Source organism: Talaromyces stipitatus, genomic scaffold, assembly GCF_000003125.1.
Source record: "Talaromyces stipitatus ATCC 10500 scf_1105507295523 genomic scaffold, whole genome shotgun sequence".
Lineage (NCBI taxonomy): Eukaryota > Fungi > Ascomycota > Eurotiomycetes > Eurotiales > Trichocomaceae > Talaromyces > Talaromyces stipitatus.
This window is the reverse complement of record NW_002990113.1, coordinates 3020013-3037237: the sequence shown is the minus strand read 5'-3', so window position 1 is coordinate 3037237 and position 17225 is coordinate 3020013. Positions and strand designations below refer to the sequence as shown.

The 17225-nt window shown below is 47.0% G+C and overlaps 8 protein-coding genes across 8 annotated transcripts, besides 10 other annotated features; 5 read left to right on the top strand and 3 right to left on the bottom strand.

The window, feature by feature from the left end:
• Positions 1-30: 30 nt before the first annotated feature.
• On the top strand, positions 31-758 carry TSTA_070430 (uncharacterized protein; the record flags this gene model as incomplete). The annotated part of the gene is made up of 3 exons (XM_002340976.1): positions 31-141; positions 213-509; positions 570-758. The coding sequence occupies exons 1-3, from the start codon at positions 97-99 to the stop codon at positions 756-758; spliced, it is 531 nt and encodes a 176-aa protein (XP_002341017.1). The 5' UTR covers positions 31-96.
• On the bottom strand, positions 655-2789 carry TSTA_070420 (malonyl CoA-acyl carrier protein transacylase, putative). Its single transcript, XM_002340975.1, has 3 exons — positions 2722-2789; positions 2368-2645; positions 655-2314 (listed from the first exon to the last, which is right to left on the bottom strand). The coding sequence occupies exons 2-3, from the start codon at positions 2471-2473 to the stop codon at positions 1272-1274; spliced, it is 1149 nt and encodes a 382-aa protein (XP_002341016.1). The 5' UTR covers positions 2474-2645; positions 2722-2789; the 3' UTR covers positions 655-1271.
• Positions 2790-3138: 349 nt separating this feature from the next.
• On the top strand, positions 3139-7308 carry TSTA_070410 (nuclear pore complex subunit Nup133, putative; the record flags this gene model as incomplete). Its single annotated transcript, XM_002340974.1, has 4 exons — positions 3139-3447; positions 3508-3577; positions 3648-6944; positions 7004-7308. 4 exons carry the CDS (start codon positions 3139-3141, stop codon positions 7306-7308), a joined length of 3981 nt encoding a protein of 1326 aa, XP_002341015.1.
• On the top strand, positions 7309-7717 carry TSTA_070400 (uncharacterized protein; the record flags this gene model as incomplete). Its single annotated transcript, XM_002340973.1, has 2 exons — positions 7309-7390; positions 7439-7717. Coding segments are annotated over 2 exons (361 nt in total), but the record flags the coding sequence as incomplete, so codon positions are not given.
• Positions 7424-7843: a mobile genetic element.
• A 12-nt stretch (positions 7844-7855) lies between these two features.
• Positions 7856-7885: a microsatellite.
• An 813-nt stretch (positions 7886-8698) lies between these two features.
• Positions 8699-9298: a mobile genetic element.
• A 1067-nt stretch (positions 9299-10365) lies between these two features.
• Positions 10366-10650: a mobile genetic element.
• Positions 10459-10911, top strand: TSTA_070390 (uncharacterized protein; the record flags this gene model as incomplete). The annotated part of the gene is made up of 2 exons (XM_002340972.1): positions 10459-10774; positions 10829-10911. 2 exons carry the CDS (start codon positions 10459-10461, stop codon positions 10909-10911), a joined length of 399 nt encoding a protein of 132 aa, XP_002341013.1.
• Positions 10912-11456: 545 nt separating this feature from the next.
• Positions 11457-11479: a microsatellite.
• Position 11480: 1 nt separating this feature from the next.
• Positions 11481-11777: a mobile genetic element.
• Positions 11778-11934: 157 nt separating this feature from the next.
• Positions 11935-12969: a mobile genetic element.
• On the bottom strand, positions 12262-13580 carry TSTA_070380 (uncharacterized protein; the record flags this gene model as incomplete). Its single annotated transcript, XM_002340971.1, has 4 exons — positions 12262-12426; positions 12448-12861; positions 13035-13258; positions 13334-13580. The coding sequence occupies 4 exons, from the start codon at positions 13578-13580 to the stop codon at positions 12262-12264; spliced, it is 1050 nt and encodes a 349-aa protein (XP_002341012.1).
• A 923-nt stretch (positions 13581-14503) lies between these two features.
• Positions 14504-15076: a mobile genetic element.
• On the top strand, positions 14789-15179 carry TSTA_070370 (uncharacterized protein; the record flags this gene model as incomplete). Its single annotated transcript, XM_002340970.1, has 2 exons — positions 14789-15037; positions 15084-15179. The coding sequence occupies 2 exons, from the start codon at positions 14789-14791 to the stop codon at positions 15177-15179; spliced, it is 345 nt and encodes a 114-aa protein (XP_002341011.1).
• A 212-nt stretch (positions 15180-15391) lies between these two features.
• On the bottom strand, positions 15392-17156 carry TSTA_070360 (uncharacterized protein; the record flags this gene model as incomplete). Its single annotated transcript, XM_002340969.1, has 4 exons — positions 15392-15942; positions 15991-16363; positions 16541-16947; positions 17063-17156. 4 exons carry the CDS (start codon positions 17154-17156, stop codon positions 15392-15394), a joined length of 1425 nt encoding a protein of 474 aa, XP_002341010.1.
• Positions 15746-16993: a mobile genetic element.
• Positions 16992-17225: part of a mobile genetic element that runs on past the window's edge.

Below are 17225 nucleotides of genomic sequence, written 5' to 3'. Positions count from 1 at the left end.
TTGTAATTACTGGAAGCTTCATCTACCTTTCCTTTGGTATCAGACACTAACTAAACATCTCTCTCGTATTAATTGTCAAGCATCATCTTACCTGCAATGGCCCAACCCTCTATTGCCTGCATCGCTTTCGTCGCGAAGAATGTGAGATAATGAAGACACCAGGCAAAGACAAAACCAATGAGCACTCCGGCAACTAACTTTTGCATATACAGGATCATCCTCTCCATGTGACAGTATTCCCGCCTTTTCGCGAATCTCGCTTGAGGTTCTTAATCCTCATAAACTCATGTCTGGATATCTTCGATTTACGCGCCAGGAACACCTTTATAGATCAAGATTTAGGCCTCCTGCAGGCTCTAGATGAGCGATTGGCGGTTTACGGATGGCTGACCAACACCGGGGTCAAGATCTTGATCATTGTTGACTTAGCCGGTCGGCACGTCGACGGCACCGCTCAGAAACAGAATATTACCCCCGTAACAGGAATAAAGCATTCAGATCTCAAGCCTGTATGTACTGAAGGGATACGCAGTTTGCAACTGTTACTAATCTATGGATGACAACACCAGGCGTTCAGAGCTCTACAAACTGCATATATTGGCCTACTTCAGAATCCTTTCTACAACCCAGATGATCAAAATGGGATCTCTCAGGTCGAAACAACAACTGACGCTCCATTGGGTATAAATGACAAGAAATTCATAGCCGAGGTCAAACGAATCGGTGATATGTGGTCGCCTAGTCTTACGATCATCTGATTGCTATTTCGGACCGCAATCAGAATGAAGCTATAAAAGACCTTGAGACATACTCAGGCTACCCGTTTAGCCTACTGCTATCAATATCCCATTTTACTACGGCACAGGCAACTTATCATCCATTATCATCAGCCCGAGCTGTGCACGCGGTGGAGACCCCATACACCAGGGTCGAGCTGCTCAATACACCATTTTCAGTTCTAGACTGCGCTCTCCCGGTCTTATGCCTTTGTCAACACGGAGGGTCATAGTATGTGGTAGGTGGATTAAAGGGGAGTGACCATATTATGTAGTATCGGTGACGCAGTAGAGAGATCGTGATATTAGTTGTCTTGACTGGTGTTTACTCAAAGCCCCGAACAGCTGAGTCATTCTTGGGACATATGAATGGCAATGAGATTTTCATAGAACTTGGTAACATGCTACGCTTCCATAAAGACAATCAAACATATTTATCGATGCCAATAGTCGCAGAAACTGACCCTTTTTTCTCTTTGGCTTGTTAATCAAAATCTAAGGGGCCTCCGTTTCACATTTGTCAAGAGATTGCAAGGTATCCTCCACATCTCTTGGGTCACATATGGCCCAGACTCCTCCACCTCTAGCCGAGGTTCGGCCAACTTCTTTACCTACTAAGTTCCTCCCAACCTTCCCTGGACCAATTCCTAGCCATCTCTTGACACCTCGTTCTTGATGCAGGTATCTGATACTGTCCCACCATCTTACTGTTTCAACGCATTGCCTAGATAGCAGGTCCTTGAGGTCTTCCTTTGATTTGAAGGGAGTCGCAGTGACGTTAGAAACACAAAGTATGGCCGTTGGAAAGGTAATATCGGTTATCTCCAAACGTGTACGCATATAGCGGGCGGCAGGAGTCATGATCGGACTATGAAAAGGACTATCGCTATTCAACCTCACAGCACGTGGATCATGGCCACCAAATTGCCGAATTTGAACAAGGAGCGTCTTGATCCTTTCCAGACTTCCACTGAGGACTATCTGGTTCTTAGAGTTGACGTTGGCGATGAGCACTTGGCCTATTGAGGCCATTTCATAACTAGAATCATCCCTAGAGCCCGCTGACCCAGGTCCAAGGAACTCTTGTATTGCTGCAATAAGTGCGGGTAGGCGATCTGCTTCGCAGATCAATGCAACCATTCCGTAACTTTCGCCGGATTTCTGTTGAGCCCTGCGAGTACACTCGGCCATAACTTCTGCACGTCCACGGACCATTTCGAGTGCGGATGCAAATTGTAGATACCCTCCAGCAACCAAAGCAGCGTACTCTCCCAAGCTATGCCCAAGAGTTACATCAACACGGTCCTGTGTTTGGAACCCAAACTCTTGTTCTAGTATCCGGAGAATCAATATCGAGGTTGCCATCACCGATGGTTGTGAATTTGCCGTCATATTCAGTTCCGAACTTGGACCCTCCGCTATCAAACGAGACAGTCGAAAGCCCATTGTACTGTCCATTTCATCAAGGAAAGGTCGCGCTGTTCTGGGGAATGCTTCTAACCAGGGTGTTATCATGCCAACACGTTGAACTCCGTGGCCTATGCACAGTCAGAATGGCCTCGCATGCCATATATACTAGCAGCATACTGACCGGGGAAAAAGAGGGCAGTACGTAGAGATAGGTCAGCGGACTTCGTAGCGAACAACCTGCGAATAGCGTTTCGAGTACACATAGCGGGAGAAGGAACTGGAAACATGATGGATTGATGCTAAAGCCCGCCTCATTGTAATATCGTTGGACTATCTGTTTGACTAGCACAATGCGCCCATATTTCTGAGAGCCGAAGGCATTATTGAGACGAACATGAAGTTGTTCACTGCATCAGGAGGGGAAGCTCTTTCGCAAACGGTCAGTTGTTCTTCTAGCGTCTGTCATTCCGGTTAGTTTCGATGGCATCAAGCAAATCCGATGTGACATAGTATAATGGTGTAATGGTATACTCACAAATAACTAATCCGTACAAATTGTACTATCGGGTTGGTGGTAACTAATAGCAAGTGCTGTTTGTTCATGTTTGTACGCGACGGACCGATAGCCGAACTAGCGTGCAGCCTAAGGCTCCAAGGCAGACCTGAGGGAGCTCCGGTCTTGGCGGTGACGGCTTTATACGCACTAGAGCAGATTAGACAAACCTCAGCAAGCAACTTCTCAAGAATACAAACATCTGTTAGCTTCACGACTTCAACACTGGTTTTTTGATAGGACATTTTATCAACTTGCTTCTCGTTTTAATCATTTTTACCTTACTCACGCGAACGTACACGATCGACATTAAGCCTTCTATCGCGACTCTCGAGAATTGAATCCAGTTGCCAGTCAATGCGTCGCTGATTATTACATGTTGAATTCAAATCATTAAGCATGTTTGCGCCGGGGTCCGGAGGCCAGGATGCCAGCTCCTTGCGCACTTCGCGACGACGCCAGAGAACAAGTCTCGAAGACTCTGCGAAGCCCCCAGCTGCAAAACGCCAGCGATCTACGTTACGACAAGAGTATCGACCTTCGGTAAACAAAGCGGTTAAACCCGACGAGGAGCGTGAGATCAAACCAGGTGCTACCATACAAAGCCATAGACTCGAGACAGGGTCCCAACAAGAGCGGGTCCTTCCAATTCGAGGCTCAGAGAAAACTAGCAAAGCAGTGTCCCAAACTGATCACACCGTTGTCTTGGTATGCCATGATCATTATCCCAGGGGTTAATCATACATGCGAGCTAACTCCGTCTAATAGTGCTCAAACGAATACTACACTATCACACAGCTCGCATCTGGATCAGACCAACCTGGTGAGACAACTACTGGTAAGCTAGAAGCTCGATATGACTGGATCTACTGTGACACGTGCAATTCCTAATCTGAGGCAAATTCTAGGTCCTGCACGATGCATCTTCAATTCTGAGAGCGGCTTTGCACTTCTGCTAAGCGAATCACGGGCTCTGATCTGGCCATACCTTACCAATGTTTCCTTACAGGGGGATGGTGGACTTCTTTCAGTAGCAATGCCGGAATGGTGTACAAGTGATGGCGAAGCGCTGATGGGAACGCTAATATTGAACACTACCTGTACAGTTCCGGGCCTCTTCATTGTAGTACCAGCTACCGGCAAAATGGTATATTGGGAGACTGCCTCAAACGCGACGTTCATGGGTATTGCCAAACAAAAACAAAGCGGCCTTCAGGGATCCATCTCTGGTCTCTTCTTCGGAGAAAAAGTCACCGATGTCACTAACGCCGAGCCATCTGGCGTTATCACAACGTTTTCCAGTGGTAGAGTCGCGCAAATCACATTCCGAGACCCTCAAGGAAAACCCGCCTTATCTGTGAATTTCCTACAGAGTACGGCGAAACTTGGGGCCGGGGGACTTTTCTTTGGCATTCGAAGCGTTCTGGGCAGCTCGGGATGGCGCAAAGATACTGCTGCGGTTAGGGCAGGGAACTCATTGTTTCGGGGTCAACGAGATGTCCTCGTTCTATCCACGTCCGGCTTGCTAGAGATATGGGATTCTCACTGGAATGGTGTCAATAAAGTACGCGCTGAGATTGACTTGCAGAAAGAAATATGCTCCTACTTAGGGTTAGGGGTTAACGGAAAAGTCGAAAGCTCCCTCAAAGTACATGATTTTGTCGCTTCTTTCAGGGAAATAAAACCAACTTCAAACTCCAATGATGGCCACAAGGAGACAACACTATTTGTTCTTATCGATCTGTCTTACAACACAGCCAAGAAGAACCTCGCAGTTATCAAAGCACAACTATACAATGACAATATGAAAATCTTGTCCTCGAATATGCTGGAGCACATGATATCCAATCATGATTTTGAGAAGCAGAAACCCCGGCTACATGTAACGGATTCCTGGGATACAGCTTTCATTCTCATAGGACAGAAATTGTGGATCATGTCACTTCAGGAGATAGAGACGACCCCTTCTGTTCAGCTTCTCAATGGAGTTATTCCCAAGCCGTTTCAAGATCGAATTCAATTTCAGGAGGGTGACAAATACGAGATACTTGGAATGGGGTCTGAGGAGGCATCTTCCGAAACACAACACTCAGACTGTATCCTCATGATCCGTGGCTTTGGTCTGATACGTATTTCTGCTACGTCATCCGGTTCAGACACTACTGAGTATGTTCGCGTAACTGCTAAACAGAAACTTGAACAGGCTGTTTTCTTTGGTACCATGCCCAACACACCGCTCAGTTTTAGCAGTGATGGAGAGCCGGCATTCACCGTGCAGGAGTTCGAGGAGGCCGCGCTACAAATATGCAGTGATATCCTTCGCTCTACTTCTCAATACATCCCCGGGGGAGGTATTGCACTAGACCAAACTCTCCGTCGACGCTCAAAAGCTTTGAGTGATCTCACGACAGAGTTGATTCGCCGCAGAATACCATTGTCAAAGAACGTACGATGGGAGTTGATATGGGCTGGCGAAAAGCTAGCGGCTCAAAGGTCCATGTGGAAATTAGAGGAGGATTTTCGTGATCGATGGGATTCCGAAACTTTCCTATCCCGCGTTATTAGCTCGATGAGTAACAAATTCAAAACGGAGTACGTGCCCTCTGACTCTAACAAACAAAATGACCATGTACGCCAATGGTTTGATTGTGATACTTTCCAAATGCAGCACATTATTCCATGGATTTTCAATGCGATCCGTGGAATGAAAGGACCCTCGGGTCGTGCCGGTCCCGAGTTTCTCTCCCAAGTATACCAAGCTAGTGAGTTAACACTCGCAGTTCTCGAAACGGCATACCAATTCAGAGAAGATCATGCGCGGCAATTTGGGTTTGAGGAGGAGGACTTTGAGAAAGGGGTATTACAGGGATCGTACTCTGAAATTCCTGAGTTCTGGACGTCGGAAAACATGGTGTACAATGAAACCCTCCATATGTTAGATCTGGAGCTCGAGAGCCCAAAATGGATTCACCAATCAGCGTCCAAGATGTTCGTGGAAGATCGTGACATGCTTGCGAGTATTGGGAAAAACAGCTGTCGCAGGCTTCGCGTTCTCAATATGATGCTCACTGAAAGAGTCCATTGGCTATATTCACAGAGTGACCCGAAATCAATGGATGAAGCCAACGCCCTGAAAGAGTTGAGTCTCAAACAGCGAAAGTGGCAATTATACAAGATGGGTGGGATCGGACAACTCCAGGGGGCAATTGAATTAGCAGAGGAGTTTCGCGATTTGGAGGCATTGGTCGAACTTATGGTAGAGCTTCAATACTTAGTCAGAGACAAGAGTGGCTCGGTAGAAGGGACGGTTACTACCAACTCTTCGACGGTGCGTGATGAAGCTGGATACAAGAAAAAGATTGCAGGCTATTTCGAATACTTCGGGGAGCCATTCGCGGACGCCTTTTTCTCACGATACATCAACATCCATCAGCCCGGGGCGTTATTAACGATGAAAGATTTTCAGAGCTCTCTCACGAAATTTCTAAGAAAAAACCCTTCATACGCCCCACTGTCTTGGGTCAATGATATCATTGGCGAGGAAGACTATGAAACGGCATCGTCTGCTCTTGAAAAGCTTGCTTTTACTCGCGATGACAACTTGTGGGATCAACGAGTCCAACTCTCCTTATCAAAGATAACGAGGTTGGCATCCTTGGAAGGGAACAGTGTGCGCAACGACAGGGCACTTCACAAGCTTCGAGAGCTTGATGACCGATTAGAGATGGGCACCTTGCAGGAACGTGTATATGAATATGTGTTGCCGGCCTTACATAGTGCAATTGATGAAAAGGCCGAAGTGGAACTAGCACTGGAACAGTTTGGGGGCCGAATCATCAATCAGCCTGCGTTCAAGGATCTTGTTGAGGAGTTGTTGCAACGTTTGATACGTCGACAATCTCTTGACGCTGATCAACTTATCAATCTTCTCACTCTGATCGACGAGGTCCATTTCCTGGAAGGGGATGACAACGTGGTCTGCGGGCATGAGTTCTACATCGCTATTCGTGTGCTCCGCTTAAGTGGTTACGCGTTAAGTGACCCCACTCGATACGACTTCCTGCACAAATTGATATGGAGGAGGTGTTTTCTTCGAGATGATTGGAACAGCATTGCAAAAACCGAATTCCGCTCGGATGGAAGGAACAAATCTCTGTTCCTTGACACGACGCTTGCGAGAACATTGCTGGATTGTATTCGGGAAGGTAAGTTGGACCGATTATAACCTTGATCAATTTCAGGCCAGAAGCTTATAAGACAACAGAAAATCATTGGGGAAAAAGTCGAGGAGAGCTATATCTTATTCCAGATCCGTCAGATACTTTGAGTCTTGGATCCCTGGAGCTTATCAAGAGTCGTTTCCGATCTGGGCAGTGGCCTCACATTGAACGTGACCTTCGTACTGAGGTCGGGCTACTGGAGCGTCTACTGGAAAATACAAAGCTAAAAGAGTGGTTTTCTGGACTCATGTTGCTCGCTGAGGAGGTTGTGGCTGAAACCAACGACCTAGAAGCGGGACAGATGGTGGTGCCTGGGTCTTTGAAAGCCAGATTCAACTGGGTGTCATAGGCATGCAGCATTTGATCGCTATCGTGTTTCCTTTGTCAACTCTGTTCTCCTGATACACATGGATGGTTTGGAGGCAGGGACGGTGGGCAGTTAATGTACTTTAGCTCTTGTCGTAAGAATCAAGAAGTAGTGGGCGCGTTCACGCAAAGGATCCTACGAATCCGATATTACCCCAACATTGCAGTCAGTTGATGGACGTACGGCGGAGACCGTTGAAGCCAAAACAGCGCTCGTGAGCGAGTCATTCTTTCCCGCAATTCCAGAAGCCGATTTGGCGGATATTGATAGCACCGTGTATCCTAAACAACTACCATTCCCAGAAATTACACGCCATGAGATTGAGCAAGTAGTTTGTTTGGCATCACCAGACAAAGCACCCAGCGAGGATTCCATTCCTAACAACTTCTAGCATAAAATCGTTAGTGTGCCTATGGTACTTAACACGCTTTATAAGATCTAAAATGCCTGCATACAAATAGGCTACAACCCATCACACTTTTAACGCTTAATCACGGTAGTGCTCCGCAAGAGTGGCACTAATCGAGACTAGTAGTAGTAGTAGTAGTAGTAGTAGTAGATTTGATATACCTGCTGTAGCTAGCCACGGTCTAAAGAGCCGCTATCCAGGTTTGTGCCTAAGCCTGCAGGCACCAAGAAATCCGCAGCACAGCCACGAGTGGTGCGCCATAAGGGCGTGCCACAGAGAACGGAAGCTAAGGAAACAAGACTAACAAATGCAAACATATCAAACAAATAAAATAAATAACCAATTCACTTCAAAACCACATATCCTCATATCTTTCAACCCACACATCTTCGCACTCATGACATACAAACTGTACGGTTTTCTCATATTCCAACTATTCTATAGAACTCACAAATCTCACCCTTCGCAAATCCGACCCTTATGTCCCCTACTAGCATCCCTGTTGGCTAGCTCCGAATCCCTCGATCCAAGGCTCGTGTTCGTGTCAATATTGGTCATTACTGATAATGAGGCTGACCTAGAGCGCCTGTCATCTTCTTGTGCATTCGTACGTGTTCCAACGTCAGTGTCCTTGTCATTTGCAAGCGCTGATTGAGCTGCTGTTTCTGCGCTTTCATACATGCTTATTGCTTCTGGATCTGTCACATGGAATTAGTCTAACACTTGCAGATCAATGATAAATTATGCGATTGTGACCGCAGCTGTCTTTTCGCTGAGCAGCTTTTGCAAATTGTTTGTTCCAGGTGTCTTTTGCCGCCTGCAGAGCCTCCTTGTCTCCTAGTAGAGCCTCTATTTGCTAGCCTGTGACTTCTTTCCTTGTGGGCTCTGTAATCGCCGTTACCCTCCGCCCAGCTTGCCCAGATCATAACATGATCCGACGTGTAAGCCTTTGGCCTTCGATTTCCCATCCAGATAAGGCCCGAGGGCTTGATTACTGATTGTGAGATCAATAATTGAGACCCTAGGCTCAGCAGTTTCATTCCCTAATGATGCTGTAGAACCTCTAGACTTATAAGGCCTTGTTGGCTCGTCAGGGTTATTATTGATAAAGAGGTTATACCTCATTATTAGGTCCTCCAGGGATCTCGCGTTGACCCTCTGGTTGATGTGAGTATTCCACATCGGGCTATGCGCATTGAAATCTCCAAGAATGAGACATCGGCCCTCTAAAATTAGTCCCCAATCAAGATCTGAAAGGGCTCTTCTTGTAAGTAGGCTCTCTCCTGAGTATGTATGACGTGCTCCTAGCCAGTTGTCATAGCAGTTCACTATCCTCGTACGCCTCCCCTGTTCCAGCACGTCAACCACCATAAAATATGGATGGTTAGCTAGATCTGTACGCGCCTCCACTACTATTTCTCTTAATAAATCTCTCCGAATCGCTGTCACTACCCGAGCATGTTCTCGAGGACCCTCAGGCCAGTAGAACAGAAAACCAGGATGGCTTATCTGGTATTTTCCACGTACTGGGGGTTCCTGGAGACAGGCTATCCCAGCACCAGCCTGTAGTGCTGCTTCTAGGGCTGTATGCATTACAGCGCCTGTACGGGCACAATTGTGTTGTAACAGTATCATAGCTCCTCGCTCTGAGGCGCTTCGGTGGCTGGGGTAGGCTCTAGCTCTGACTCGTGAACATCAGCCTCTAATTGCATCACAGGTAGCAAATCTCCTTCGTTCTCTCGAGTCAGTGTCTCTTCCTCTGGAGGCTGTTCAGATCTCTCCTCTAGGGTCAGTACTGGTCTTGGAGGGAGTACCGCGAATGTCTCATCCGATGGGATGAGGTCTTGTAAGGATCGTTCCCTCATTCTCCGGATAGCCCTTTGACGAGCCTCTCTAGCTCTAGGACACTTAGCAGATGTGGCCTCGTGTGCACCTTCGCAGTTGACGCACTTGATCACCGTGTGTTGGCAAGGTTTGGCTGGGCCAACCCTACAATCCACTACTGTACATGAGTGCTCTATCGCCTCATGGTCACCTGCGCAGATCGCGCATCTAGGAGGCCTGCCACCACAAGCCATGAAGCCGGAGTGGCCGATTCCGCAGCATCGAGGGCAGATACTCTCAGGATTTGACTCCCAATAAGGTGCTACTCGATGGTGCCGGCCACCAAACTTGATGCCTTTATTGATCAGTGTTCGAGCTTCCTCTAAGGAACCTACTGTGATCACAATCGTGGCAAATCTCTAGTTGCTAGCCTGTATAGTCTTAGCTCTCTTGAGCCACGTTGGCTCTCGTTTAAGCCTATATGGTGTTCCTAGCTCAATCTCTTCTTGGGCCAGTGCTAGGCCTCGGTCATTATATATATAGCGGTCCACAGGCACTGCCTGTACCTTAACACGGTGTCACTGTTCGCTAATCTCCACAGAAATAACTGCCGGGTCTGTTTGCCTTACAGCGGCTAGTAGAGTATCATTGTAGACGGGCACGAGGGTGCTGCTGCGAGTGCCTCGCTCTAGGAGCACTGTCAAGGCCCCTGAGGCTGCGTATCCAGAATCGACCGCTCTTACAAAGTCAGGAAAACCTGCCTTAGCAAGGGCACGGTTAAGGGCTAAGAGGATATCGGCTTTCAATGGGCTTGCACGGAAGCAAGAAGAGCTGCAGTATCTGAATGGGCTCGAATCAACGCTGTACGAGGCAGGCATAGAGACGGACGTGTCTACAAGATGCCTCGAGGCTGGAACCTTGACCCAGTGGCGGGAAAAGCCCCAAAAAGACTGGCTAGTCGTTACTACCAGCTGAAGACAGGACATGCTCCAATCGGCACCTATCTACACCGGATAGGCCGACGGGAATCGCCTGAGTGTCAGGCTTGCAAGGAGCCTCATGAGACAGTGAGGCATGTGCTTTTTGGATGTCGAGGACGCCGTACAGGACGGAGGGCTTTATATCGAGCACTCGAGAAAGCTGGAGTGCCGCTGCCTACAGCGGCTGAGGAAAGTCCTGAGGCTAGGCTATTTGCTGAGCCTATAGTGACGCAGGGTTTGCTGCAATTCATGGCTGAAGCTAACCTGTTTAATGATAATGAGCGGACAGCCAGAGAGGCTGAGTCTAGCGATGCGTGGGGGTGGGATACGTTGGAGGAAGGTGGCCCAGGTGTCACATTGGAGGATGAATAGGGATAAGGGCACACTAGTCAGGGTTTGTACGGACTAGGCGTGCCCACGGGTTTGGAACTATAAGGGATCTCCGGAAGGATTAGCCTAGGGAGAGTGCCCAAAGGTCCCTGGCATATCGGCGATATGGGGACGAGATAGTGATTTTGAATGTTGCATGTATGATTCTGATAGGGGTGAGGCCGATAGGGCGTCACCAAGACTTCCAGTGGTCTGTCATAGCCAGTAGGGCTGGGTACGGACAATAAACTTGATTAATAATAATAATAATCTTCTGCAACCTTTAGGACCTGCTCGAGGTACTCTGCCGCCTCAACTAATGAACAGCTATCCCTGAAGACGCCACTTAAAGGTGCCTATTATGTCCCTAGCGATATCCTTACCCAGCCCAAAGGTCCCTGGCATATCGGCCACATGGGGACGAGATAGTGATTTATTTTGAATTTTTGTATGTATGATTCTGATAGGGGTGAGGCCTTTAGGGTCTCACCAAGGCTTCCAGAGGTCTGTCATAGCCAATAGGGCTGGGTACGGACAATAAACTTGATTAATAATAATAATAATAATAATATCCTTACCCAGCTCTTTAGGCACTCCGTTATCTCCACCATTGCCGCCCCTAGACTGACCCTTTCAGGTGCAATTGTGTGCTTGGCACCAGAAAATACCTATTCTGGCCCTGCTGATATAGGTGCGATTGTAAAAATAGTAATAGCCATTTGTGTGAGGTTTGGGTAGATAGTCTGGTGCACTAGTTCAAGCCACCATTTAAGCGCTGTTTGCTGGGTTCCAATCAGAATAGTGGTGCCTTTAATGAAGTCATCGAATTCTTCTATAATTGCGCATGATCTCGTCTGCTCGCCAACGTTGAATAGGGTTGCGTATTGCATCGAGATCTTAGATGTTTATTGAAGAGGACGCAGGCTTGAAGTACTCAGTCCATAACTTTCTCGTGGAGTCAATTGCGGGTTTGATATACTAGGGTTGGTGCGCCCACACCGTTTTAAGATACTGCTTCCATAGCTCGGGATGGAGGAGCATCAATGCCACATATATGACAGTTTCATCTGTGAGCTTATAGTACCGGTCAAACTTAAACCAGGCTGTAAGAATGCGTGTGTGAATCTAAAGATTATCCTTGTGCTTGCTCTTCATCTCATGAAAATGTTTGACAAAGAACTCCATAGCGGTAAAGATTATATTAAGAGAATCTGCAATACCCTAGGTATTCAATGTGCAATCCATAAACAGCTGTAAGAATTCCTTGATGTCTTCAAGCTCCTGCCAGTCATCTCGATCTAGTGTATCCTCAGCCAATTCATCCTAGTGCTCCTCAATCCAATCGCGTAGTTCTCAGCGCTTGGTTAGTGCGACGTTAATCTCCGCGCTCCAGGAGTTCCAGCGAGTATCATTACCTATTAGGATTGCGCGGCCAATAGCTTTAATAAAATTTTGATATCTCTCGGTCGATGCCCGTACCCAGATATTGATATTGTGGAGCTTGCCTAGCGATCCCAACTTGCGTCACTCACAGGATACCGCCACCTTATCACGGATATCGCGATTTGTTTCTTTGGTCAGGAGTCTGATCTCCTTGATAGCTAGACTGATAGCCTCTTCCTGGTCCATAAGATCCTCGCCACCGTGATTCTTTGCACCAAATAGAAAGGCTTGAATCACAGGGTTGATAATATAGCCAAAGCAGCGGACCCGGTAAAGAATGGGATCAAAGTTTTCGGTCTCCTTGGTGATATAGCGGAGCATCTTGTCATTGGATGTCGCATTATCCATTATTAAACAACCGAGCTTGCCCTGCAGGCCTGCCTCATTTATAACCTCGATAAACACTCGCGCCTGCTCCTCACCACTATGTGAGCCTTTAAACTCCTTTAATAATAACAGAGCGCACTCAATACTGCGTGTATCTGTATCAGCCCAATGTGCAACAATGGCCTAGAAGCTTGTCTTTTGTGGTGCAGTCCACATATCAATGGAGAAGTGTATCCAAGAGAGTGACTTCTGTAGCTTCTGTATAAGCTGTTCTCAATGGAGGATATAGGTTGATTTGATAAGTTGTGGGACATCGTTTGCGCAACTTTGAGTGTCTCTTTAGCCATATAACTAACAGATAGGATAACAGCCCAAAATTCAGCCCAATCCAGTAGTGAATGAGGAAGATTGCAAACCGTAATAAGTCGGACACAGGCTTCTTTGAATTCAGCTTCTTGTATAGCTGTACGGAGGTGCTTCTCCTGATCAATATCATGTCCAGCCTGTTTCTCCAGCTGCTTCCCAAAGATATCCTTGATTATATTATTAAATGCAAAGCGTGAGACACCTTCTGCGGTTACTATGATACATATCTAGTGTATTTTTAGATGTTCTCGAAAGCGTACTGAGGCCGGTATACTAGCATAGGAGATACAGTGCTTGCAGTAGTAAATCTCTTGTTTGTGTTTGTTCCTCACATCCTCACCCTCCTTTGGAGGCCGCGTATGTTCCCATAAGAGATTATTGGAACGTCTCTTCTTGTGTTGAGGCTTGGCTGTTGATGCGACAGAAGATGCAGACCTTTGGTATCTTAAGCTAGTTTCTAAGCCTTCTGTAACCTCAGTAGGGTTAGACGCCAAGCTAACAAGGTCAAATTCATCATGGGATGCGGTATTAGACATTTTAATAATGCAGTTACAATTTTCAATAAAGCGTGGAGGATCGGACTTAGGAAAGTGGAGGTGATAGTGAACAAGATAGAATATAGTAAGATGGTTGATTGTTGGTGTGATAGTGCCAATCTCATGTATTTGAACTAGCCAACGCTACATATAGAGGTGCGATTCAACGAGAATATCAAGCATGAGAGGGGAAAGAAGAAGAAGAACAGGAATCCGCCGCTCTAGGGGATTTTATATGCTCTGTGTGTGTGCCCCTTTCCTAATCTGGTGTCATCTGAAGTCATTCCCAGTTCTTTGTTCCTAGGGCTTTAGAACCCTACCCTGTGACCTCGCCGCTCCAGTGCCTTACTGTGGCCTTGCCATGTCTAACCGTCACAGTTGGAGAGAGGCGCGGTGTGTGCAGGCTACAAGTTAAAACCTAAAACTGAAACGATTGAAACCTACTGAAACGGATCAGTCAATCGTTTCACTGAAACAAAACAGCGGCCCGTTTCAGTTTAACTGAAACGGTTTGAAACAGATACGGTTTATATGCATCACTGCTCCCATGGAAGCTCATGCTTGGAAGAAGGGCGGATACTTATTGGCTCCCCCGGGGACCTTGGCAGGGCGATGGGAGAGCCAACTCACGTACGTCCAGGCACCGTGGCATGAGCCTCCAAAGATTATGATCGATGAGCGAGAAAAGACAATATCAGTGCATAACGACATCATACATAAGAATAAGCATATTGCAATATACATAGACGGCAGTGGATATCAAGGCTATATTGGCACATCCATGGTCATCCCAGCCTTTGGAAAACAACAGAGTGTTATTATTATTATTAATCAAGTTTATTGTCTATACCCAGCCCTACTGGCTATGACAGACCACTAGAAGCCTTGGTGACACCCTACTGGCCTCACCCCTATCAGAGTCATACATGCAAAATTCAAAAATCACTATCTCGTCCCCATATGGCCGATATGCCAGGAAAACAACAGAGTGTATTGGTATGGAAGGCACCTCAACCGTGTATGCAGCTGAGACCTGTGGCATCAAATTTGCACTTGAAACCACGCTTCAGATTGCAGATCAGAATATATAAGCCAAGAAGCTAGTTATCTTCTCAGATAGCCAAGCTGCGCTCAGAACCCTTATGAATCCGCGTATAGTCTCTAGCCAAATGTACATTCATAACTATATCAATTCACTAAGAAAGTGCATGGATGAGTATATCGACGTGACGCTAAGATGGATTCCAGGCCATGAGGGCATTCCTAGAAACGAAGCCGCAGACAGGGCTGCAAAACGTGCAGCTCTAATAGGTGCACGAAGGCAGATTGTGCCAGGAGATATCGGCAACTGGACCATACTCGCAGCAGCTGCAAAGCGCAGAATACGCCAATCAACCAAGGATGCCTGGGAGAAACAGTGGGACAAGCAAAAGGCAGGGAAACCTACCAAAAAACTTGTCACTCAGCCTTCCAAGCGCGCACTCCAATCTTGGACCTTTCTAGACCTCGCCACGACCCGCGGGTCACCCTGACGACCCGGACCGCGACCCGGACCACGGAGGTTCTGGGGTCATCAGCCCCAACCCTGACCCTCCATAAGGGGAGGGTCGTTGATGGTATGACCCGACCCTCAGGGTCGTAAAACAGTGCAAACATCATCAGGTCACGAGGTGCATAAATTCTGTAGATTTTAGCGGTATTTTTGCGTATCTCAATTACAGCATTTGTAGGTCTACTTGGTTAGCTCTAATCACCCTGAAAGCATTGAATCAAAATGAATTAAATGAATTAAACGAATTAAACTACATGTTCTACATCTCATATCCATCAAGCAACCTTGAACGCTTGCGAACTCTACCTGACACTCGGTGCTGAATCTCTGGCAGAGACATAATCTCACTATCATCCTCCTGGTCACTTTCCGCATCCTCGGCTATATCCCTTAGGCGTCTTTTGCCAAGTGCCTTTGTAGATGGGCCATGCGAAGTTGCTTGGGGCTCTGTAGAAAGCCCTTCATCCTCTTCATCATCACTAATTGGATCAACGGTGATTTGTTGCTGAGTTCTCTCTTCCTTTGCAGCCTGTATCTCCTGAGTTGAAAGATATTCAGAGAGCATTATTCGCTCCTCTTCATGAATCTCGAACCGTGATGTACACATATACATCATAAGATCTGAGATTGTTTGAGGCTGTAGAGAGCCTCGACGATAATGGCAGATATCTCGTGCAGAGTTGAAAAGCCGCTCTACTCCTGCACTACTAGCTGGAATAGAGAGAACATCTCGTGCAAGCCTCGCCATTCCAGGGAATTCATCTTGGTGATATTTCCACCAGGTTCGAGGTTGGGCATTTGGGACTGCGTCTAAAGAGGAATCAGTAATTATTCCCATCGAGATCAAGAGACACTCACTGCTGTCAAGATACCTTGCAAGCTCGTCAGACTGAACTGGCTGTCGAATCTGAGATTGCTGTGACTCGTCCCGAATACAGGCTAAATCAAATTCATCCGTTGCCGTACTCGTTGGGGGAGCACCCAATATCTGCTGCTCCTGGGCAAGATTCTCCGAGTACTTCTCGAGAGAGGACTCAAGGCTCTGGCGATAAGTTGCTCGGTAATTAATTCCGCCTTCCTCTGGGTCCCAGTCTGCGGTTGAGAAGAACTGAAGTTTATCCTGTGGAGAAAGAATGGTGCCAATGGCGTAGAGATGACCATCCATGTTGTCAGTGTCTTTATAGTAAATTGAGAGCTTGTCCTTTGCTGCTTCGAGAGATGCAAGCATCACCTACTTCCAAGCGACCCTCTTCCGTCTAAGCTGTCTAATTGACTTTTCCAGGTGGTCAAACAACTTATTGTAGATCTTAAAAACCCGATGGATGGTGACATCCTTGGACTTCGAGAGAAGGGTCGTGAATCGGTGAAAAGGCTGAAGAATGCAGATAAGATAGTCCACTTGTCGCACCTTATTCAAAGTGTCCACGATCTCGCGTTTCTGCTGTCTCGCACGAAGACTATCCACCCGATCATCAGACCATGTCTGCTCAGCCATATCAATCTTTGGAGCAGCCTTCATCTTCCCAAGGAGATCTTTGAGACTCAGCTGGATCACATGTGCAATACAGGGTACCCGAATGATAACGACATCGTTCGAGGATTGTAGTGACTCAATCGCCTCATGGACACTTGCCATAAGAGTAATATTATTTGAAGCATTGTCGGTAGTTACCGCAAGCACTCGATCGGTGATCCAATGCTCCTGTAGCAGCTGGAAGAGCACTACACTCAAATTTGCACCAGAATGAGATCCATGCAAGTGTTCAAATCCTAGTAATATCTCATGATATTCCCAGTTCTCATCGAGAAAGTATCCTGTAATCACCATAAATGCTTGTCGGAATGGAGATATCCAGCTATCCTGTAATCACCATAAATGCTTGTCGGAATGGAGATATCCAGCAATCCAGGGCAAGTGATAGCTTCACACCAGAAGGGAGTTTTTGAAGGATACTCTTTTGGTTCTCACGGACAAGGTCTCGAAGCTGCCGGCGCATAACCTTGGCGGAAGGAATTTCTGGCATTGATGGTGCTAGCCGGGCGTAGGAGATTAAATCACGGAACTCGGTGTGCTCAAGAAAAAGAAAGGGTAG

What these genes read in the sequence shown, in the direction of transcription:
- TSTA_070420 (XM_002340975.1), bottom strand. Translation starts at nt 2,473, where the DNA reads ATGTTTCCAGTTCCTTCTCCCGCTATGTGTACTCGAAACGCTATTCGC. An exon ending in TACTGCCCTCTTTTTCCCCG is followed by an intron (nt 2,315 to 2,367) that starts GTCAGTATGCTG and finishes GACTGTGCATAG; the next exon opens with GCCACGGAGTTCAACGTGTT.